This window comes from Pyxicephalus adspersus, chromosome 5, assembly GCF_032062135.1.
Source record: "Pyxicephalus adspersus chromosome 5, UCB_Pads_2.0, whole genome shotgun sequence".
NCBI classification, from domain to species: Eukaryota; Metazoa; Chordata; class Amphibia; order Anura; family Pyxicephalidae; genus Pyxicephalus; species Pyxicephalus adspersus.
Window position 1 is genome coordinate 111,562,234 of NC_092862.1, and position 21,620 is coordinate 111,583,853.

At 37.4% G+C, this 21,620-nt stretch overlaps 1 protein-coding gene across 3 annotated transcripts in view; it reads left to right on the forward strand.

Moving 5' to 3' along the window:
* Nucleotides 1–21,620, forward strand: part of RFTN1 (raftlin, lipid raft linker 1) — a 205,602-nt gene that overhangs the window by 48,123 nt on the left and 135,859 nt on the right. For 2 of the 3 annotated variants that reach the window (XM_072412447.1, XM_072412446.1), the window contains exon 2: nucleotides 10,822–10,977. In XM_072412447.1, coding sequence (XP_072268548.1) covers nucleotides 10,833–10,977 — 145 coding nt within the window. In that variant the 5' untranslated portion in view covers nucleotides 10,822–10,832. Of the gene's footprint in view, nucleotides 1–7,566; nucleotides 7,591–10,821; nucleotides 10,978–21,620 lie in introns of those variants that run through there. The other variant, XM_072412448.1, reaches the window with a different exon arrangement.

The following is a 21,620-nucleotide window of genomic DNA, read 5'->3' on the forward strand; positions in this document are numbered from 1 at the left end:
AAAGATCTAAACAAGGACAATGCCATACCACAAGTCGTGTCCCTTTTTATGAAAAGCGTGGAGAACAAAAACATGTTCTTCACATTTAGATGATTTCTTTTGATGGCTACTTATATATAGCCATGTTTATGAAAGCGTGAACAGATTTTGTTCCCTAGTAATAGGGTTTTTAAAAGTAGAGAGTAGGGATACTGTAATGTCTCCTAAGTGGCAATCAAAACTTCTCTATTTTTTTTTAAATAGTGCCCAACTTCAAAAGGGGTGTATTTGAAAAACACAAAACCCCATTGTGGCCTATTGCATTCTCTACTTTCCAAGTGGCAAAGGCTACTTGGCAATTAATAGAGTGGTCATCAGACTAATTGTTACTTTATAATCATGACCAATGGGAAATGTATATTAAAGTGGTGTCAGTGATCAGGCTAAAAAGTGTAAATCTCTTCAGCTGATTGCCACTCTTTTAAACTGAAAAATAGGCTCCATATTGGTTAACCCCGCTGGGGGACACCCTCTACGAAATATGGCTCTCTTCATGGACAAAGGCTATCTTCATTGACAATGCTTAGCCCCAGAGGAGATATAATGGACATATGATCCGGGAGCCTATAAACCATTAGCATGGTTGGCCTTATGCGCCACTCATTTTGAACAGCATGGACAATAGCCTTGGCTGATCATTTACTACTGTTTAGATTGTTTATATGTTTTTTGTTTTTCTTACGTACTGCCTTGATAAAAAAAAGAGGGGGCCCATAATAGGCCCCATATTATGACATATAGCATTTTAATATTTTATTTTAATTCGGAACCAAGTTTATAAAAAAACTGGCAAGTTATACAATTCAAAAAGATAACTAGCACAAAACATATAAAATCATTTGTATCCCACTGAATTAATTTCTTCCTCTGCACTGCCTTTACTGAGCAAGTTACATTTTTTCGTCTAAATCAGTTGATAAGTGCCCTAGTTTTTATGAAACTTTTGTTCAGTTTATTGTTTTATCAGACCAAATGTCGAATCAATTTAAAATGTTGCATAGTGTATTGCTAATCTAACATTTCATTTGAAGTTTTGTAACTCTCAGCTATCGGTACATCTATACCCATCCCAAGCTACTTGGTATACGATGGTGCTGAGAAGTTCCTGGCTTTACCCAGAAAGAAGAGAGCCAGAGTTATGAAATAACACATTGGTACATTAGTACAATGCACTTGGTACAGTGTAGTTGCAGCTTTTCTAGACCGTTCAAATAAAAGTCCTTTGGTTGGGGTGCAAACCAGTTCTCAGCAGCATCTTTGACGTCAGAAATGTCCTCAAAACTTTGCCCCTTCAGATGTTTTGTCAACTTTGGGAACAGATAATAGTCCGAAGGGTCCAGGTCAGGTGAGTAGGGGGGATGGTGGACCAATTGGAAACCCAGGGTGTTCAATTTGGCAGCCACAACTTTGGACGTTTGTGCAGGTGCATTGTCCTGCAAAAAAAGGATCCCTTTGGTCAACTTTCCACAGCGTTTTGTCTTTATTGCCCCCTTTAGCTGGTCCAGGAGGTTAGCATAATACTGTCTGGTGATACTAGAGCCCTGAGGTAGGTAGTCCACCAACAGAATACCGTCTTTGTCCTAGAAAACGGACGCCATGACTTTTTTGGCCGATTTCTGGGTTTGGAACTTCTTCAGCCATAGGGACCCGCTGTGGGGCCATTCTTTCGACTTTTCTCTGGTTTCAGGATCATAGATGTGGAGTCAGGTTTCATCCTCAGTCACTAACCTAGCCAAAAAGTCTTGTGCAGCTTCAAAATGGGCCAAAACAGCTTTGGATGCTTCAACTCGTTCCTTCTTCTGATCACTGTTCAAACATTTCAGCAACCGCTTTGCTGAAAGCTTACGCATGTCTAGGATAGTGGTGATAACAAACCCAACACACTCCCGTGAGATGTCAAGTATTTGGGCTACCTTTTTTGTGTGTTTGTGCCTGGAGAAACAAAAACTTCATGACGGCCCGTAACTCCAATGACAAGAAACTTGCTTGTGCCTCTGCCATCACAGCTTCTCATTAAAAGAAAAAACAGTTTTGAGAATCGCAAAGACCCGATATTTGCACAGTTACATACTAAGATATTGGTGTCATATACCCACACATTGATTTTTCTATTTCATCTGGAAGGGGGCAAATCCAGGAACTTCTCAGCACCCCCTCGTAATCTATTGGTAGCAACTAACAGATGTTACACTTGTGTATACAAGGACCATTCAGTATCAACAGGTGTTATATTCAATGAAAGAAAAATCCAAATGTATCAGCAACCATCAACATATCAACAAAATAATTCAATATTACCTTGTAATGTTGAACAGTTGGAAGTGATGGGTAGAGGTCACTAAATGAGTGCATGACAGCTTTTGCTGTTGTTCCCACTGTACCTAATAATAGTTTTCTTTAGAAAGGAAGTCACAGATTACTATGCATTAGTTAAGTTAAAAAAAATATACCAGTGGTTGAAAGAACCAAATAATTTTCTAGCATCAATAAAAGGTCCTCTGTGCTCCATCCATTATTGTTCAGTAATCCAATATGGATATGTTGTACATTCACATGAAGTTATTAAAGTAGACATAAACTGAAAAAAGTCACCAGGAGGTAAGGCTCATTGACAAAAGAGATATGCAATACCTATTTTGTCAAATAAATATTAGTCCTGGCTACAAGTGGCTTTATGTTTAAGGTCTATTGCATGGCACATGTGCCAGCAGTAAATTTTTTATCTAGTTCTCCTACTGTGTGATACTTTCCCCACCTCCTAGATTGTAAGCTCTTTGGGGCAGGGTCATCTCCTCCTCCTGTGTCACTGTCTGTATCTGTCTGTCATTTGCATCCCCTATTTATTGTACAGCGCTCCCTAATATGTTGGCGCTATATAAATCCTGTTTATTATTATTAATAATAATAATTAAATATAATATTAATAATAAAGATGGTGGCTTATTAGGACACAGTGATGACAGTCATTGCTGTATGGCGTCTGCACATAGGTAAATCTGTGTCATATTTGTCAAGTATACTGTGCATACTTGATGATTATGGCAGAAGCTTACCACCCACAAATGAGTAAAAAAAAAAAAAAGTGCCACTAAGTACACAATTCTGTTTGTATAGTGCATTATTTATTAACTAGAGTTTTCCATGTATACTTGCAGAGCCATGGATGTTTATGTTACATTACAAGTAAGTCATGGACATTAAATGCCTGATTTATTAATGATAGACTGTTATAAGAGATCCTGGTAATCCAGTAAGCCTAAAATAGATTTCTTAAAAAATAAATAAAAATAATTTGTTATTAGTTGACATGTTTTTACTTCTTGACATTATCCATTCCAGGTTTACTGGATCACCCAGGTTCTCCCATTGGAGTCTATCTTCTCCAGTCTTTGAGAGCTTTGATAAATCAGGCCCTATGTATCTGGTGAGCTGTTTCTTAAGGAAGCATATAAATATCAGCTGCAAATGGGATCAGGATCCTTATCCAACCTAACCGTATGATAAAAATATCAAAGCTTCTAATTACTTGCTATTGGCATTTGTCTTTGTATAGTCATTTTTTAATTTGTAGAAGCAGTAGCATTGACCACTTGTAAATGTTGATGTTATACCAACCTGAACCTTGTTGTGGTCATCCATGATGATCAAACAAAGCACTGGGGTGCAAGATAACATCCTCAAGAAAAAAATATATCATTATAGTTGTATAAACAGACCAGGAAGCTTATATTTTATCAAGAGAACATTTGATGAGCTGATCTCATAATCTCATAAACCATTATCCCTTAACTTGATTACTGTATGCTGTCTGGAACAACTAACTGCTGTTATATCTCATTTCTGTCATCACAAACTAGCATTCATAATTTATACAAAATAAAGTACACTGCTCAGACATTTGAGGTTTTTTCCAGTGAATTCCTGATATACACAATCAGGTTCATTTAAGTTTGGGACAATCTGACGTTGATGATTTACAGAGAGTCAACAAAAAAAGCCTTGAGTTCAGCTCATCAAAAACGTAACTTAGCTGCAATGTGCTAAACGGCTTTTCTGCTCGTACACCATTTATTTTCATTCAGTAGCATTGGCAAATATTTAAAATCCAACTAAAAGCAGAATTGAGCAAGGCACACTTTCAAAGCAATCATGTTGATTACTGTAAATTATATGTATAACCTTTTGAACTGAACTTTTCGAAAGTAAAAACCCATTATGTAGCTGTTCCTGCATGTAGCAGCACATCTATTTATATACAGATTGCACTATACTCCCCAAACGTCCCACATTTGATGGAGTTGTTCTGGTGTCCTGCAGCCAGGCAGAGGAACACTTGTTTTTGTGCTCCTTTTAGCAGAATCTGTGGGCAGGGTGCTCGACAAACTCTACTTAGTCCTGGCTGCAGAGGGAACAGCAGCATGAGAAATAAACTTTAGTGGAAAGATAGTGTGCTTCACTGACCACCAAATTTTACCTTTTCCCTTACTTTCAACTGGGCAGTCTTGTTCTCTTAATCTCCCTAGAGGTAACCCCGAGTGACTCGGGGGTAGAAAAAAGTTGCTACAAGTGGTAACCCCGAGTCACACTTGGGGTATGTAAACCTATGGGAAGGTAATAGTAAATAGAGCCTTACCTGATCCGCCGGCGTCCCGTGCCGTCCAGCGCCGCAATCTCCATCTTCTTTCTTCTTCCTTCTGCATCCGATGAGTCATCGGGGAGTTCCCGGTGATGTCGGTGCGTGTACGTTGCCGGCGGGGCGGGGCGGGAAATTCAAAATCAATTTGTATTGCATTTAATACAAAATAACTGTATTGAATGCAATACATTGGATTTTTATGTGTAAAAGCAGTAAATTGTTTTCAAAAACATTTATTTTACAGTCTATAAAATAGTATGAGTATAATGTGTATTTTTTTTTAATTTAATTTTTTTTTAAATATATAGATTTTTTAATGCATTCAATTTATTGTTTTTACATGATTTTGTGTTTCAAACTTTATTATACTCATACTTCTATATTATACTGTAAAATACATTTTCATGAAAAACAATGTACCGCTTTTAGACATATAAAACCGGAAAGAAATGAACCGCTAGGGAGGTTAAACACCCCACTGGCCATTAGTGAGCTGCCAGACTGCTGTTTAGCAATTTTATTCTCCCCATTGGGGAAAATTATTAACACTCCATTGGGCAATGTTGTTTAGTATTCAGGACCTTCCTCCCTATGTAAGTAGTCCTTGTGCTGTGTAATATGTTACAATGACCTGACCCCTAGTTAATAAAAAACTAAGGAACCACCTTTATTCTACAATTTCTGAATTGCTGACATTATATGTGAATATACTTTAATTTTAATAACTAGTACTAATTTTTGAATAAAGGCTATGACCGTCTTGCAATCTTCATTCATACAGGGCTCTTTGTCAACACTTCTGAGCTATAAAGCAAGAACAAACTTTAAAAATGAAAGCCCAGACATGCTGCTATCACCATGAAAATGTTTTCCAATTTTTTATGCGGAAATGCTTTGTCCCCAGTTGTACCCTCTTCAAAACAGCACCCAAGCTGGGATTCTTTTTTTTCCTGTGCGGCAGTCCAATGCATTCGCTGATATATATCTTAATATGGGGGCTTGCCAAGCTTATCACACAGAAGCCAGAAAATATGAGCTGGTAGGACCTCACAGTATCCCAGGTAAAGCTCTTTGGGCATAAAAGAAACAAGAAAAAGGGTAAAATGGTGAAAGGTTACATTTGCATTTGTGCCTGATTTGCCTGAATCTATTCAATAAGCTATGCATAAAAAAATTTAGTTATTCTGTATGCTGAATTTTATGGTTATATTAGAAGCTTAATAACAAAACAGTGATCATTGTTCGGTCATTACGGGAGGGGGGAGGGGATGAAGGATATTTGCTCTAGCTTCTGAACCTCATGTAATCTCTTCTCCTTTTTCCTTCTAATGAAAGCATTTGAAATGTTGAACAGATTTATTCTTTTTGCTATGGATGCTTTTCATCTTTTATTTTACAAATTTAACTGTGACTGCAAAATTTTATGGGGCAGCACACCTTCCCTTTTATTTCAGGATAGTACAAAAAATGTCTCATTGGGCTATATGGGTATTTTTCTACTCTTTGTCATAAATGCATCCTTCTGTTCTCCACCAACAAACAGGTTATTTTTTCAGTTACAGTGCTGTAGTTCTACGTCAAATCAGTAGTGTTTTTGGTTGACAGGTGAAACAAATCTATTTTATTTTTATTTGATTATTTTTTGTAGGTCTCACTGTAATTTATGGCTTAGACAGTTTAGTACAAACAGCATTGGAGTGCAGTAACAAGAGTTTATTGCTTCCCCCATGGTCAGCATCTGAAACCTGATTTATGATTGGTGTCTATGAGGAATGTTACACGTGTGCTCCTTCTACAAATGGTTGTCATACATGGAAATCAAAGACTTGAGCCCACACATTATCCATACCTACACAGTAATTTGCTAATTTTCATGGGCACGTTTAATCTTTTGTTACCAAGATAGCCACTTGCTGGCAGTTACCTTATTAGAATTGTAGCATAGCTGCACTGACAAGAAGTAAGAGGCTACGTACACACGTCAGATGGTTCTCGTCCAAATCTCGCCTTGGGGCTAGTATCTGACATGTTTACAGCGGCCGTTTGATGTTGTTCATGATCCGTCCTGGTGGATCCACGAACGGCAAAAGATGAAGGACCGCAATGCAAGTAAAGGGGAAAGAGCTCCACAGTGCAAAATGGTTCTGTATGTACAGCGCTCGGTCATGCATCTTTTCAGTCTTTTCCCGATCCTTTCCAATGACATAAATATAACGTGTACATAGCCTTAGGCTATGTTCAGACTGGCGGTGAGGTTGTGGTGCAGTTACTTCTTCTTCACACCAGTAAACTCATGCCGGAGGGATGCACTACATGCACCATCTACCTGCAGCAGCCAAATAAAAAATAAATGGTGGTGACAGTAAATGGTTCAGTACAACTCACTGCTGCTTGATGTCAAATCTGCAAACAATGGATCTTTAGGAACCATTGGTGCAAGCGGCTGGCAAGGTGCTGGGAGACAGGAGCTGCGCTGGATGACTTGTTCAGATCTTTACCTAGTCGTATTCTCTCCAACAGACTGCAGTGGAAGCGTTTATTGTAAGAGTCATAAATTTGAAGGCAAACACTTGACTAAGAGAGGTAATCTGACCACCAGGGACAAAAATAATAGGATAAACCTGTCAAATTTTAGATATTTGAATGTGTTGATTGGTTATGTACAAAGCTTTATGAGTAGTTATATTAAACACAGATTTTAGGAGGCGTGTAGTACAGAAAAATACTTAATCTTCATTTCTCTGGAAGCTGATGCTCTCTTGGTATGTGGGTGGGCCCTTGGTGTACTCCCATACATAGGACCGCTAGTTTTGCATTGTACCTGATCTCTTTAGAAAGGCTGCAACAAGTTGAAGAGTAGCTGTTTCATGGGATTGTCCATATGGTAGAAGACGTTTGCAGGAGTTAGGAATAAAGTGAGTATTTCTGTATTTTACACCTTCAAGACAAAACAAGTTATTAAACCTTGCTATCCAGAGGGGAGAGAACATAAAATAACATTTTAACATTGACTGTGGTTCAGCTCTACATAAAAGCCTGTATTGGTTAGAGAGGAAAGAAACAATTTTTGTTTGTGGGAACACTGCACGTAGGTGGAAAAGGAAAATCAGAACACTTGAAATGCTGAGCATTGTAATTATTCACATACAAATCCAACGCTGTTTATAATTAGTTGGAGTGTCATTTGGCTGTTGTGGTTCACCAGTCACTACAGACATACAGTTTATCATTTGCGACTTTCACTTGGTACTGATTTATGCATTTTAAACATTTTTATTTCATTTTTGTAACACTTTTACTGACACTTTTTGCTGTGGAATCTTTTAGGTGTGGTTCAGTAGTTCCAGCCTGTAAATCCATATTGGCTGTAGCATTCACTAACTATACCATTGTGGATTTGTTTTCTTGACACAGTAATGAATTTAAGAAGTGACAACATTTGACTGTAGTTTCCAAAGACGTTTTGCTCTGGATTCATTACGTTATATACATCATACTTGGACAAAGCAGCTACAGTTGTGAGTGAATGTTTGTGGGCCATTAGGGATTTTACATTTCTGCATGAATGGCTATTAAAATGTGTTCAGATTTTTTACTTGCAATATAAGGCTTACTACAAGCAACAAACACAGTTCTTTAAATTTCCATATCTTTATGGAAGAAATTATTTGAGCAATTAATGTCATTTGATGGGAACATTATTTCTCCCGTTTGGAAAATGATAGTGAAAACTGAGGTTACTGGATTCAGGCATCCTGATTAATGAATCAACAATGCTGATTTATTTCAGTTGTGGGTTTACCTGCCCTCCTGTATAAACATCATGTAAGTTTTGTTAACTTTGTAAAATAATGACAATATATTGCAATGCAGTGTGGCTTGCTCAATAAATTACAGGGACTATTTAGTTTTTCCTTTTTTCAGAAAGTAGAGAAAGGCGTTTTATGGTTCTGTAGAACCTTTTTCTACTGAATAAATATATGGAGAAAATGCAATGAAATCCTTTAGTAGAAAGAAATTAATAGTGGTAAATGACAAGGCCCTACAGCAAAATCTCAGATCCCACATTCACCTCCTCTCTGCAGTGCAATATAGCAAATCCATTACAGTGCTGCCGGCTCTGTAATATGCATCTTAAAGGCATGCAAGACCTTTGACATTCTAGGTTTGTAATAAACTGCAGAATGCAAATTTCATTCAGAGCAAGCAGATGGATGTGCTCATAACCAGCCTCTTTGGATGACAGTCTGTGAAATTACATAGGGTGCCCTCCTATAGAGGTCATCCATAGCTTTTGCAACATAATGGTAATTCAGAAATTACTGAAATAAGCAGTAGACACGCTGCCAAAATAGAAATATTTAATTGCCTAACTGTGTACAGCAGGAAGATTGATCAGAACAGACTGGCCTGTAGAAGAGCCATTTCACAATTTTACCTTCAAGCAAGCATGTAGGCTAGCAAAACCACATACACTAGAGGAAGATGGGGGTGATAGTTTTGGATGACAATATGATTATGCTTATTTGGCACTGTGGATAAGAGAGAGCTTTTCACACTCTATTCAACTCTGTCTTTAGAGAAATTTTCACAGCCCTGCACCACAAGGAGCACCAACTAGCTGAAAGATATCACAATCCAAAGGAAATTAAATTTTTTGTGGTTGTGGTTGTGGTTGAGTTTAGAACTGAGCCAAGTTTGTACTGCTCTTTGTGTCCCCACTGGAAAGACTCATTATTTCTGTTTGTCACAAAAAAGTGTTGGGAAACCCAGCATATGTCCTGATTAATTAAGGCTCTTCAAGGCTGGACAGATACACTTTCATCAGTGCAACATGATGATCTAGTACACCTGCAATGGATCTGGTCCAGGATTCAAAATATTTGCTGGAAAATAGCAAATTACTTTAAAGAAATCCATTCCAGGTTTGCTGGATCACCCAGATTTACTGATGAAACTGTATCCTTTCCAGATTTGGAGAGCTTTATTAAACTAGGCCCAATGTATTGCCTAGCGTACACTACCTTAATATATTTATTTGTAATCCATATATCGGGATATGTATGGCATTGCCAGATTAGGATTCCCTGTTCTGGAAACAACTCTTTAAGATAGGTGGAGGATGGGTTTGAGGGAGTTATGACCTTCATGGTGATAGTTATGGGGGAAGCAGGTGGCAAGATTCGCTTTTCATGCTAAAATTTTGCACTGAATGCCGTATAACTCAAGGCCAGCCCTGGGTGTTTGCAAATCATCCATTAATAATACCGATGGTTTCAGATAACAAATGCTAAATGTTAGGTGTGTTCCAGGGTCATAATAGTGTCAGCTTAAATTACAGTCATTGCTGCTGTAGAGGTCTGCAGTGTTCATGGGTATTAGAGTGCATTCTTTGCTTGTTCTCCCTCTGATCTATTGGTTCAATATTGAAGTAAAGTTAGGTAGGAAAGTCAGCCACACTCAGATGTTAGTTCCAAGGAGTGGTTAATAAAAACCAAATTCTGACAAGTGGTGCTTAAGAAAATTTTACTTAAAAGTTGGGGTAATTTTTCAATTTTCTTTGAAGCAGATGGAAGGAGCAAAAACGTCAAGTATTGAAGGTCCAAATTGGAGTTATTTGTGAATGCTAAATTATCTCCTTCCGTGGGTCTTGGGGAAGACATCTATGAGTACTAAAAGTAACCATTTGTAGCTAAAAACTTTCTTGTACTGAGCACCAAAATAATTGGTATTTGAGAATCTTGGACATCAAATGATTGGTATTAATAAGGCAGAACCCACATAATTTTGTGTAAGGTCTACTTAAAAATTGGAGCAAGCGGGTTCAATGGTTCAATCATGGCTGATGAAAAATGTATGTATGTGTTGTATTTTCAAATGATTGGATATTATAGGTTAATATTGATTATGAAATGTATCGAAGAAATTCCAACTTTTCTTTTTCAATTGGTCTCGATTGCCCCTTGGTTCTAGTGGATAGTGCCCAGCAAAACGGAAACCAATGGATCAGCCTTTATGCTCGGTTTTCCAATACCATATCGTGAATAGGACCTAATAATCACCATTAACGCTTGAGTAAAAATATATTTAGAATCCATGATCAGAGTGACATAATTTACTAACCTGTTTTTTTCTTATCTTTCCAGCACCTGCCACAATGGGCTGTGGACTAAATAAGTTTGATAAGTTTGATGAGAAAAGGCCTGGAAATATATATTCTACACTGAAACGGCAACATGTTGAAACCAAGATGGATGTGTCATATGAATATCGATATGTTGACTTCACAACAATCAGTGAAGGTAAGTTGAAAGCCTGATACCAAAATATATAACCATATCTAGAATTAATCTAGAAATACACTGACCACATTTTTTGTGTACAATGTCAGCAGTGGCCTATTCATCTCATTGCTGTGTACTATTATCACTGTTCACTCGCTGACACTAGCTTGTACTTACAAGGCTGAAAGTAGCATACTATATCTTTACTGAAGCATAACACAGACTGTGGACCTGATTTATGAAAGTTCTCCAAGGCTGGAGTGGACACACTTTCATCAGTGAAGCTGGGTGATCCAGCAAACCTGAAATGGATCTGGTCAAGAATTCAAAACATTGGCTAGGAAATAGAAAATTACTTTGAAGGAATCCATTTAAGGTTTGCTGAATCACCCAGCTTCACTGATAAAAGTGTATCCTCTCCAGCCTTTGAGAGCTTTAGTAAATCAGGGCCTCTAAATCAGGCATAGATGGGCAAGGGTGTCAATAGGAAGGCATATCAAGACAGATGTCCTAGGCCAGTCCTAAAAACCACTGGGAACCACTGCAATGGAACATTTGACTTTGCTGACTGCTGGAATAGACGCACACACATTTTACTTATATAACAATCCAAGTGCTTGCAGTGACAAAAATAAAGCCTGTAATACAGAGGAAAAAAAGGTTATTTAGAACTGGACAATAAGGTACCTACTAGATTGTAAGCTCTTCGGGGCAGGGTCTTCTCCTCTATCATTGTCTGTATTAGTCTGTAATTTTCAACCCCTATTTAATGTACAGCGCTGCATAATATGTTGGCGCAATATAAATCCTGTTCAATAATAATAATAAGGTGATAAGATAATCAAAGAGAGTATGTCTGTACACATGTTGGTGCAGTTGTTTATAACCACTACTACTCTGATATCTGTGTTTGTCTCTATGCAGACTTTTTTCTAGAATTGCAAGTCATTGTTTCCTGAAAACATCCTAAAATCTTTGACTTGCTTATTTGTTTGACACCCCTGTACACAGATCCAGGGGATGTGCACTTGTATGTTTTCCAGTAGTGTATTTATCTGTTTACCTGGGGCTTAGCTTCGAACATATAGGAGTTTATTTATAAGAAGCTGTAATGAGATATTAGATTGCCACTTCTTGTTCACCTTTTTTTCTGATCACCAATTTTATAGTGGCAGATATGTAAAAGGCAGTCAGTTTTTTTAGGTGGTGATCGGTTAATGATTGCAGTATTACAATCACCTAAACTGGCAATCAGTAGATACATGCACTTGAATGGAGTTACTAGCTGCAATGGGCACTTTGACATTTCAGGGGGAAAAATAGCAATTAGTTTGTTAAAGACACCCCACTAATCTCCATTGTGGCCTGGGAAGTTCCCTAATTTCAAAAGGAAAAATTCTTTCATGGTGAACTTTATAGTGTTGCTCAGGATTTTTTTTTTTCAACTTTTTAAATATGGCAATCATCATCTTTCTATAGTGGAAGTGATAAACGTTTAAATGTGGTGAACATAAAAAGTGGCAATCTTTTCAGCTGATCGCCATATTTATAAAATGGGCAAACTGAAAAATGGTCTTCCTTTTTAACACATTTTTTCTAGTAAACACCCCTTTAATAAAAGGACCCTATCGAATTAGGAAAGTGTAGCTATAAGTTTTTCCAAAAATCTTTATGGACTGGTACATTCCAATCCCATAAACAGAGAAAATAGACAGCACACATTTTCTTATGATTAACTACGTTCTTTTTCTCCCTATAGCCTAAAAGTGACTGAATAGCACCCAGCACCTCCTTACTGTACCAACCCTTGGCAGCCAGTTTAGAATTCTTTTCATGTCTGCCAATTTCTGTGTACATACATATGTGTATGTATCCAGTTATACATATTAGTATTATTCATGCATCTTAAACACAGTCTGCATTAATATTTTTAATTAAGCCTAGCCATGGAGAAAATTGCTTTTGAAATCTTTTTTTAAGTAATCATAGTCCAAGAGGAATCACTTGCATTATCCATTGTTCTTTGAGCCTTGTTTGCATGGCCACATTTAGCAATGGCCTCCAGCATTAATATTTGTTGTGTTTCATCATTCATGCATTCCTTTATTAGACATGCCGAGCCTGGTGACATCCGAAAAGTCTGTGCTTTTACAGTCTGTGCCCTGTTAGAATTATGGTATTTTTCCATTCTGGACATCTTGATTTTGTTGTGTGACTATTTATATGTACATTTACTTTAAATTGTCACGTGGAACACTTGGTGAGTAGAACAAATGCAGTTAGTGGTCAATGTGTCGTATTCAGACACAGGAGGCTGCAGTTCTGTGTTTATTTTGCAGAAGGTTTGAAGCTCAACTTCACTTTTCTGACAAACCTCATATAGTAAAGACGCGCAGCAAGTAATCAACTCTGTAATCTGTATTAGTACCAGTTGAAGGAAAGCATTGTTTAAAATAGGAATGATTGCTCCAGTTTAGCTTCATGACTATGAGATATGCTGACTGGTGGTACAGATCTTACAAATTACCACAATACTGACTATAAAGTGAAAATGGAATCGGGAAGGGCTATGGAGTAGTTTACACTTGAGTGCCAGGTTTGCTTGATCACTCAGGTTCACTGATGAAAGTGTATCCTCTCTAGCCTAGGAAAGCTTTAATAAATTAGGCCCAACAAGTGTACTGATGCGAGGTATGTAAAATTGATTGCTTTAATTATTAAACTCCAATATCCTAAAAATTAGATGTTTCAGTGGGCCACAAAAACAAATGTATGACAGTATACAGAATAAGATGAAAGAAGGAGCCATCACTGAAAATGGATGAGGGTAATTTCTTTTTAGTTGGAATGTTATTGAATACTTAGTTTAGTACATTTAGTACAAAGCTTGTTAGCTTTTTTTACCCATTCTACTAGTAAAATTTGAAGGACTTAGCTGTCAGTTTGACAGCCAGGTTCTGCTTTAATTATCATGTAGATACTCCTGAATATCCATAGCCTGGAAACAGTGATTCAGGAAGCATTGTAACAATAAATATTTAAAGATACAATACTATACTGCAACTTAGTTACTGCTAATGTTTTTACTAACCTGTAATTGTGTGGAAAAAATCAAACAAATAATGATTTAGTATATTCAACCTCTTATTTATAGTGTATGTCCAGCTGCTTTTTTTAAATATTTTTTTGTAGTTTTGTATAGAGTAGGAAAGGAGCAGAACATCTGTCAAGTTTTTACTGCTATGCAGGCCTTTGTCAGAGGAATGTCCCTTCTTCCCCTGCCTTCTGACAATGTAGTACCAGAAAAGAATTTAGGAAGCTCCTTAAAAAGCAATCATTAAAAAAATCAGAATATTGATATAGCATTTTCATGATGCTGGTGACAATTCACCAGTATCCATATTGCTCATGTGACATTACCCTTAATACACATTACCCTTAATACCCCACAGGATGTTGGTTTAATATGAATACATAACATTAACTCTAGACACATAGGGCCTGATTTATTAAAGCTTTCCAAGGTTGGAGAGGATATACTTTCATCAGTGAAGCTGGGTACAAACCTGGAATGGATTTATTCAGTCATTTGCTTGCAGATGTTTTGAATCTTGGACCAGATCCATTCCAGGTTTGCAAGATCACCCAGCTTCACTGATGAAAGTGTATCCTCTCCAGCCTTGGAGAGCTTTAATAAATCAAGCTTTTAGTAATTTTCTGATATATAAATTAATTGTGCTTCTGTGGAGCTAGAGACCTGTCCTACTTCAAAACTAGCTAAAAGTCTATTGAACCACTTTTCACTCAGGCCTTTATACATTGGGGTACATTTCTAAAAGTGTTTCGGCTGTTCACCTAATAAAATGAATTATCCCTCTTTATTTTAACTTAAATTACCTACTAAATGTAGTGAAAATTCATGATTTATGTTTGCACATGATTGGATGTTTGAAGTCAGCAGAACCTCACCATATTAACTAAGCTAAGTAAATTGTTTTTATTTAATCCCATTGTATTAAGAAATCTCTAAAAAGTTGAATGCATAGGGTAAATAATTCTAATAGCTTTGGGTAAAATCTATAATTGTAGGGTGTCCAAAAAATAAAAGTACCAGTTGGCATATTGTGCTCTTGTTAAAGCAGAGTTAAAGGCTCGGTGTTGTGTTGCAAGACACGAGTCCTGGAAATATGGCTTTATACATCTTTTATTTCTCCCTGTAACATCATTGGGCTTGAAATATTCTTGCGGGGGCAGCTGCTGGGAGCTCAGTTCCTATTAAGTTAGGCGTGCCCACAGAACTACATTTGCTAAGAGCAATGAAACAAGACACAATCAGTTTACAAACATGTAAAGAGAAGGGAGGTAGAGGAGGAGTTTCTGTAGTCCAGCAGGCAGGTAGAACTGACAATGTACTGGAAGTTAGCACACTTCTAGCAGTTCAAGGGACATTTTTTTGCACCTAAAACTTTTAAAGTGATAAGGAAATGGGCATGTATTTGCTGAATATGTTTTTTTTCTTTTCTATGAGATACACCTAAATTTAATTTCTACATTTGAATTCTCAAACATGAGTCTAGGGCCAAAATTCATCTTTCAACATGCTTCTGCATTATTAGAAAAATTCTAGTGTAGCTGTAACTCAAGCTTTAGCTGGTAGATTATTTACAGTTCTGCTATTACAGAATCACCTAAAGTATACAGGGGCCCCCAACTTCATGGAAGCAAGGCACAGCAATAGCAGAACTCCACAAACCTCCCTGATTACAAATCTAAGGGTGGCGCTTTATGAAATATGTTCTTAGTCCATATGGCAAATGGTATCTATGTCACAGCATTGGGGGGGTCAAAGATAGAAATCTCTTTTATGTGTAGATATAGTGAAGAAAAATTCTTCATGTGAATGTCTAGTGGTCCAAAATACTGCATTGAAAGTAAAGAGACAACGATTTTCATTCCACAATCACACAAGAATATTATTCTTGCCATTTAACATCAGACATTATCATCAGAATTATATGTAATCTGGCAAAGACAAATTATTCTGGTTCTGGGGCAAATAGCCCAGAAACACATCATCACAAAGTGGCGGGATGCCAAAGTGCACTTACTTTAAACAGGGCAATTTTTCTAATAGCTCATGGATAGTTTGTACAAAAAGCCTTCCATTTGTTACTGTGCAACAATGAATGAGTGTAAACCCTGTGCACCCTGACAGGAAGGCAAGCTTTAAAAAGAATATGTATTTATTTTTTACTAGCTTGTCAATAGAACATGAGGCTTTTAGTGGCTGGGAAAACATAATAAGATTTGGAGAGATGTCACATAAAACAGACATAAAAAGGTTCTAAAATTTCAATAAAATCTTGTCACATTGATTCTCCAGGAGGAATATTTTTAGAGTTTTTGTTGGCAGTCCAAATGTAAAAGTAAGAAAACATAGGATGAGCTCCTTGTTTAAAGCTGTCATACATGAAAGGGAGCTGCTAAAGGATTTGTATATCTGTCCATCCTGTTCTGAGATCTACATAGCACATCCCTCACTGCCATAGGAAGAGATCTGATTGTTCTCTGCCGCAGTTCATTCTTGGTCTGAGTGTCTTGTGTGCTTTTAAAGTGTAATGTTAGAATTTTCACATGGACATTCAGGCAATTGTGTATATATATATATATATATATAACAAGAAGATATTTATGAGTACAGAACTTAATTAATATGTGCATCTCATATCTGCCTGGAGTTTGTTTTGTTCCTGCATGTTCAATGACAGTTTGGGCAGTAAAGTAGTGCCCACCCTCAAAATGTCTGTTAGAGTACAAAGTTAGACCCCATCTGTTCCCCTCATGTTCATCTGCTTGCAATTTGGTCAGTGTCAGCAGATTCATTATGTATTAGGATGAAGAACTTTGTATTTATTGCTACACTTATTTAGTACTTTTGAAGAAGAAACAAAACTTGCCAAGAATGTTTAAAGTAAACTTTGCCACAGACCAACTGTATGGCTTCCAAAAAATAACATTATTCATTAATAGGAGCAATAATGTTATGACTTTTTAATAAATAATGGTTTTGAAAGGCCACATATTGGCAATTGTTGTTGTCAGGTTTTGAGGACTGAGTGTGAGATATTTCCCTGGGGAGTAGTTATAAGTCATAAAGACAAAAATGTATTATAACCATGATAAAACATCAGCAATTATTTCTGTATTTTTGCCATATTCCCCTGTTAAATGTTCAGTGGGTTTTCTTTGTTTATAACAACTTGATGAATAAGGTTGTGAGGTTGAAGTGGAATGTAATAAATTAGTAACAAGCTGACAGCTAAAAAAAAATATAACAAAAAAATATAGTGTTGTATGTCTTATAATGTATTCTTTTTGTAATAGTACCCCCCATCCCATGCAGGAGGGTGCCTATTAAGATTGTTGTATCCGGTGTAAGAGCAGTGGTATCTGTGTAAGAACAGTGGTTGAGTGTTAAATCGGAGCACAAACCCTTCCAGGATACCTACGTCACGCATCCAGGGAGGCCCTGGCTGCTCCTTTTGCGCATGGCCGATAACTTAGGCATGCACAGAAGGGTATTCTCCTCCTAGGGGAAAGAGTTGCTGATCTCACGCATGCGCAGTGGGATCGGCTCTCTCTTTTTTTCCCCCCCTCACAGCGGCTACGTGACCCGCTCTTGCACCTGCGCAGTGCGAAATCGGGTGACGAAGAAAGAAGACCAAAGAAGAAAACAGAAGTTAAGAAGCCAAGATGGCCCCCGTGGCTTCCTCTGCTCTGGGATGAAGAGGAATTCCAGGACAACGTGGGACTGGATTGTGGGAAGGACCAGCCCCATTGAGGAAACTGCAGGAATAAAAGTAAGTGTGATTTTTTTTTTTTGTTTTTAGTTTAGTTCCGAACTAAACAAACCCTTGAAGTAGCAAAATTATTCACGGTAATTGTCATTAAACTTTTTCACTAAATGTAGAAAATCCACTTTATAAATAGTGTTATTCTTCCGTTGTGCCTGTGCGGAATATGAAAAGCAATCCGTGAAAAACAGACATAACTACTGGGACTGAAATCTTCCATGATTGAATCATAGATTTATATATATACTATCTAGTATTGCAGGAAATGATATCATTTTTGGAGGATGGTTTACCCATCTGTGCACCCTACAGAGTAAATTGGCTTATTTGTTTCCTCGCACTGCCACAGAGTTGAACAGCCAAATCGGTCATATCAGGACAGAAATTTTGTCCTGTGCTGCAATTCTGTTTTCTTCCAGTCTATTGATGGATGAAAAGTGAATTTACACACTGGTTTGCCACTTTTTTCTTTCTCAACTGTGAACTTATTCTGTAAACATGTAGCTTGGAGTGGGGGACAATTTTGTTGTAGAAGCTGTGGTAATCACAGTACCTAGAAAACCAATGTCCACCGTTTTCAGTAAGCCGAAATCTGATCTGTGGCTATGGATTACTGCCCTATGCACACCACTGTTACAATTTGTGTTGTTTTGGGTAAAAGTTGAAAGTGCACTAAATCAAGTTTGGTCTGCAGGAGATTCTTAAGCATTTTCTGACCTGTCTGGATGTTGTTTTGCTGAAGTTGCTCCTACAAATGGAGAGCACTGATAGAAAAATCAGCATCTGATATTTAGGAGCTCTGGATATTAATAAAGGTGTAAAGGTGGTGCCACACAGCCCCATTTTCTTCTAAAGAGAAAGACGTGTTTTGCATGTTTGCTGGAAGTCATGAGTATGGCACCCCAAAAGAACGATTTGAACTGTGGTGTGCATGAGCAAAATGAAGAAGACTTAACAAGGATTTTTTGTGAAGAAAAGCTTCATGGAGCCTAACAGGACACACACATAAAATTACTGAATTGGGGATCAAGGTGAGTATAAAACCAGTTGGTTGCCTCCTGGGGTTTTTTTGGACATTGCCTTCTGCTTTGTATTTTCATTTAGCCTAAACTTTATAGAAATGAGGGGCCTGATTCCTTAAAGCTCGCCAAGACTGGAGAAGACCATCATGGGGGAACTTTAGTGAATCTGAATCGATTAGACTTGGTATGTATCTGGTCTAGTACTGAATACATTTGGCAACTAATACATTTGGCAACTAGAACAAATTTTTTAGGAAATCTATTTGAAGTTTGCTGGATCTTCTCCAGTTTTGAATAGCCTTAATATATTAGGCCAAAATATTGATGGTTATATGGTAAAGCTGCCAGCACATAATCTTCAAATTCTTTTAAACATCTCACAAAAAATAGCTAGTACTTGCAGCTTTTAATTGTTGATTATCTTTCTGAATGAGTAGAAGTTATATTTTCCTATGCTGTATAACACTTAAAATTAGTGGTTGGAAATAATATCTTTAGGAGTAAGATTCTCACTTTTGTCCATTCTGTTAAAAAGGGTGTTAGTGTTTCTGTTTTTATTTCAATTGGAGCAATCCTCCTCACTTCTTGTGTTGGTGTCAGAGGGACACAGAGGGAGGTAAAATGTGCCTGGAGTTTGGTTTTATTAAAAACTGGTGCCTTCACCTGGAGTTTTCCTATTAAAATGTAATCCATCTGCTCCTTACCGTAGCATTAAACATTTATTAATAATGTGAATAGAAAATGGGGATCAACACATTTATAATCAGGAAAAGTAAGACATTCAGGTCAGGCATTGAGCGTTTAATCCTGTGACATTTTTCAAAGTCCTACTTTGAAGAAGGTCCAGTTTTGTACATTTTGAAAATAGATTTGTTCAGCCTCATTAAAATGCAATTATCATGTTGTCAGCTGCATTTCACATATCCAGACAGGCACAGCTTATTCTAATAGAGTTCTGCGGACAGACGTAGCATGTGCTAAAAACAGAGCATCCTGCGAGCTGAAGGCTAGGGTAGGAAGGAAACATACTTTGAGACTTCGTGAAAGATTAGTGTGTTGTGACAATGTCAGATTAAGATTGGAAGGGAAATGGGACAGCAGCAGCTGAAGACTGATCAGGCTGTTTATGGAGAGGATATTTTTTGCTGCTCATGACTTCCTGTGTGAATCTGTCACAAAAATTTAAAGAAGATAGATAACAAAGACGTGACAAACTTGGCCGTTTTATGTGATTCTCTGGAAAACTGGCACGTTCAAGGTTTGAACGTTATCTTGGCTGTTATTCCTAATAAACCAAATTCTAAATCAGAGCGACAGGACATAATGATTTCATATAGAAGCACTCACTGCATTACCTGTCTAAAACAGGAGATATTTACTTGTAAATGCAAATATGAAAACAAGGAATTTATTTCCTAATATTCTTTAAGTGAAAAAGCAATGAATGAGCTTTCAGGCTAGTTTCATACTGCATGTGTTACTGCAATTTGTAAAACCATATACTTATGTTCTGCAGTGCCATTTACCTTTAGTGGCACGCCATACAACCTAATAACACATCTGCAATGCAGCGCACCACAACAACACATAACATGCAAAACGCATGCAACTTTTTTGGTGTATCAGGCAGTTGAGTTTAATGGGCCTTCCTTAAAGCAATTCATAGTAATGTGCCAAATAATGTCTATTAACCTCCCTGGCGGTCTGATTATGGCCATATTTTTCAATGTCAAAGTGGTACATTGTTTTAAATTTCCCCCCAGGTCACGCCCCCCCCCCCCAGCTCACACGTCCCATTGATCGTGGGGTTCAGGTAAACCCTTTACAATGCCACCATGTTACTGAAAATTAACCCCGAGCCACACTCGAGAATACTGCCAGGGTGGTTACACATGCATTAATATATCACCACTATGTAAGTCCAGCTTTGAGCAAGCTCCCATTGATCTTTTTAGTTGCAGGCACTGTGGGACAAATAATTTTCGCACAGAAGCACTTAAATAATGTACATTGTTCTTTGTGGCAGTTCAGCTCACCCTGATTAGGAGCTCTGAATCTCAAACACTATAAGCTGGAAGAAAAATCCAAATTATTCTCCACATCCCATCTTCTTTGGTGTTGGTCAATGGCTATCACTAATTCACTTACAGACAAAGTTGGAATTTACGTAAACCTTGTTTTATATCCAATGAGAAGAAAAAAATCCTCATTTTTCAACTTCAAGTCAAGGCCTCTTGACTTTGTCTAAGTTTTTAATTTTGGCCCTCTGTGTATTTGAGTTTGACAACCCTGCCCTAGAAGAACACTAACAATATTTTAGGACATTTGGCTACCTGCAATACTATTTTATTGTAACCTTTTAATACTAGAATAGTGTACAGGTACACTTAGTCTTTGTAAAACTGATTCTCTGTCCATAACTGGCATAATATTTTTGACATAGCCTGCCTGTACACAATACTGTTTTTTAATAATATACTTGCAGTCTGCAACATTCATCAGCACCTTACTCAGAATCCCCAAAGTCAAAGGGCCTGATTTATTAAATCTCTCCAAGGCTGGAGAGAATACACTTTCATCAGTAAAGCTGGGTGATCTAGCAAACCTGGAATGGATCTGGTCCAGGATTCAAAACGTCACCTGGCAGAGCTAGTGATATGACTCCAGTAATCTTTTTAGCTGTTTGTGGGCAATTTCCCATGTCCACTAGTGTAAGAAACTATGTTCCAACATTCTTCCCAAGTATTATTTTAACAGGGGTTCTCTGAGACCTAAAACTTTATTT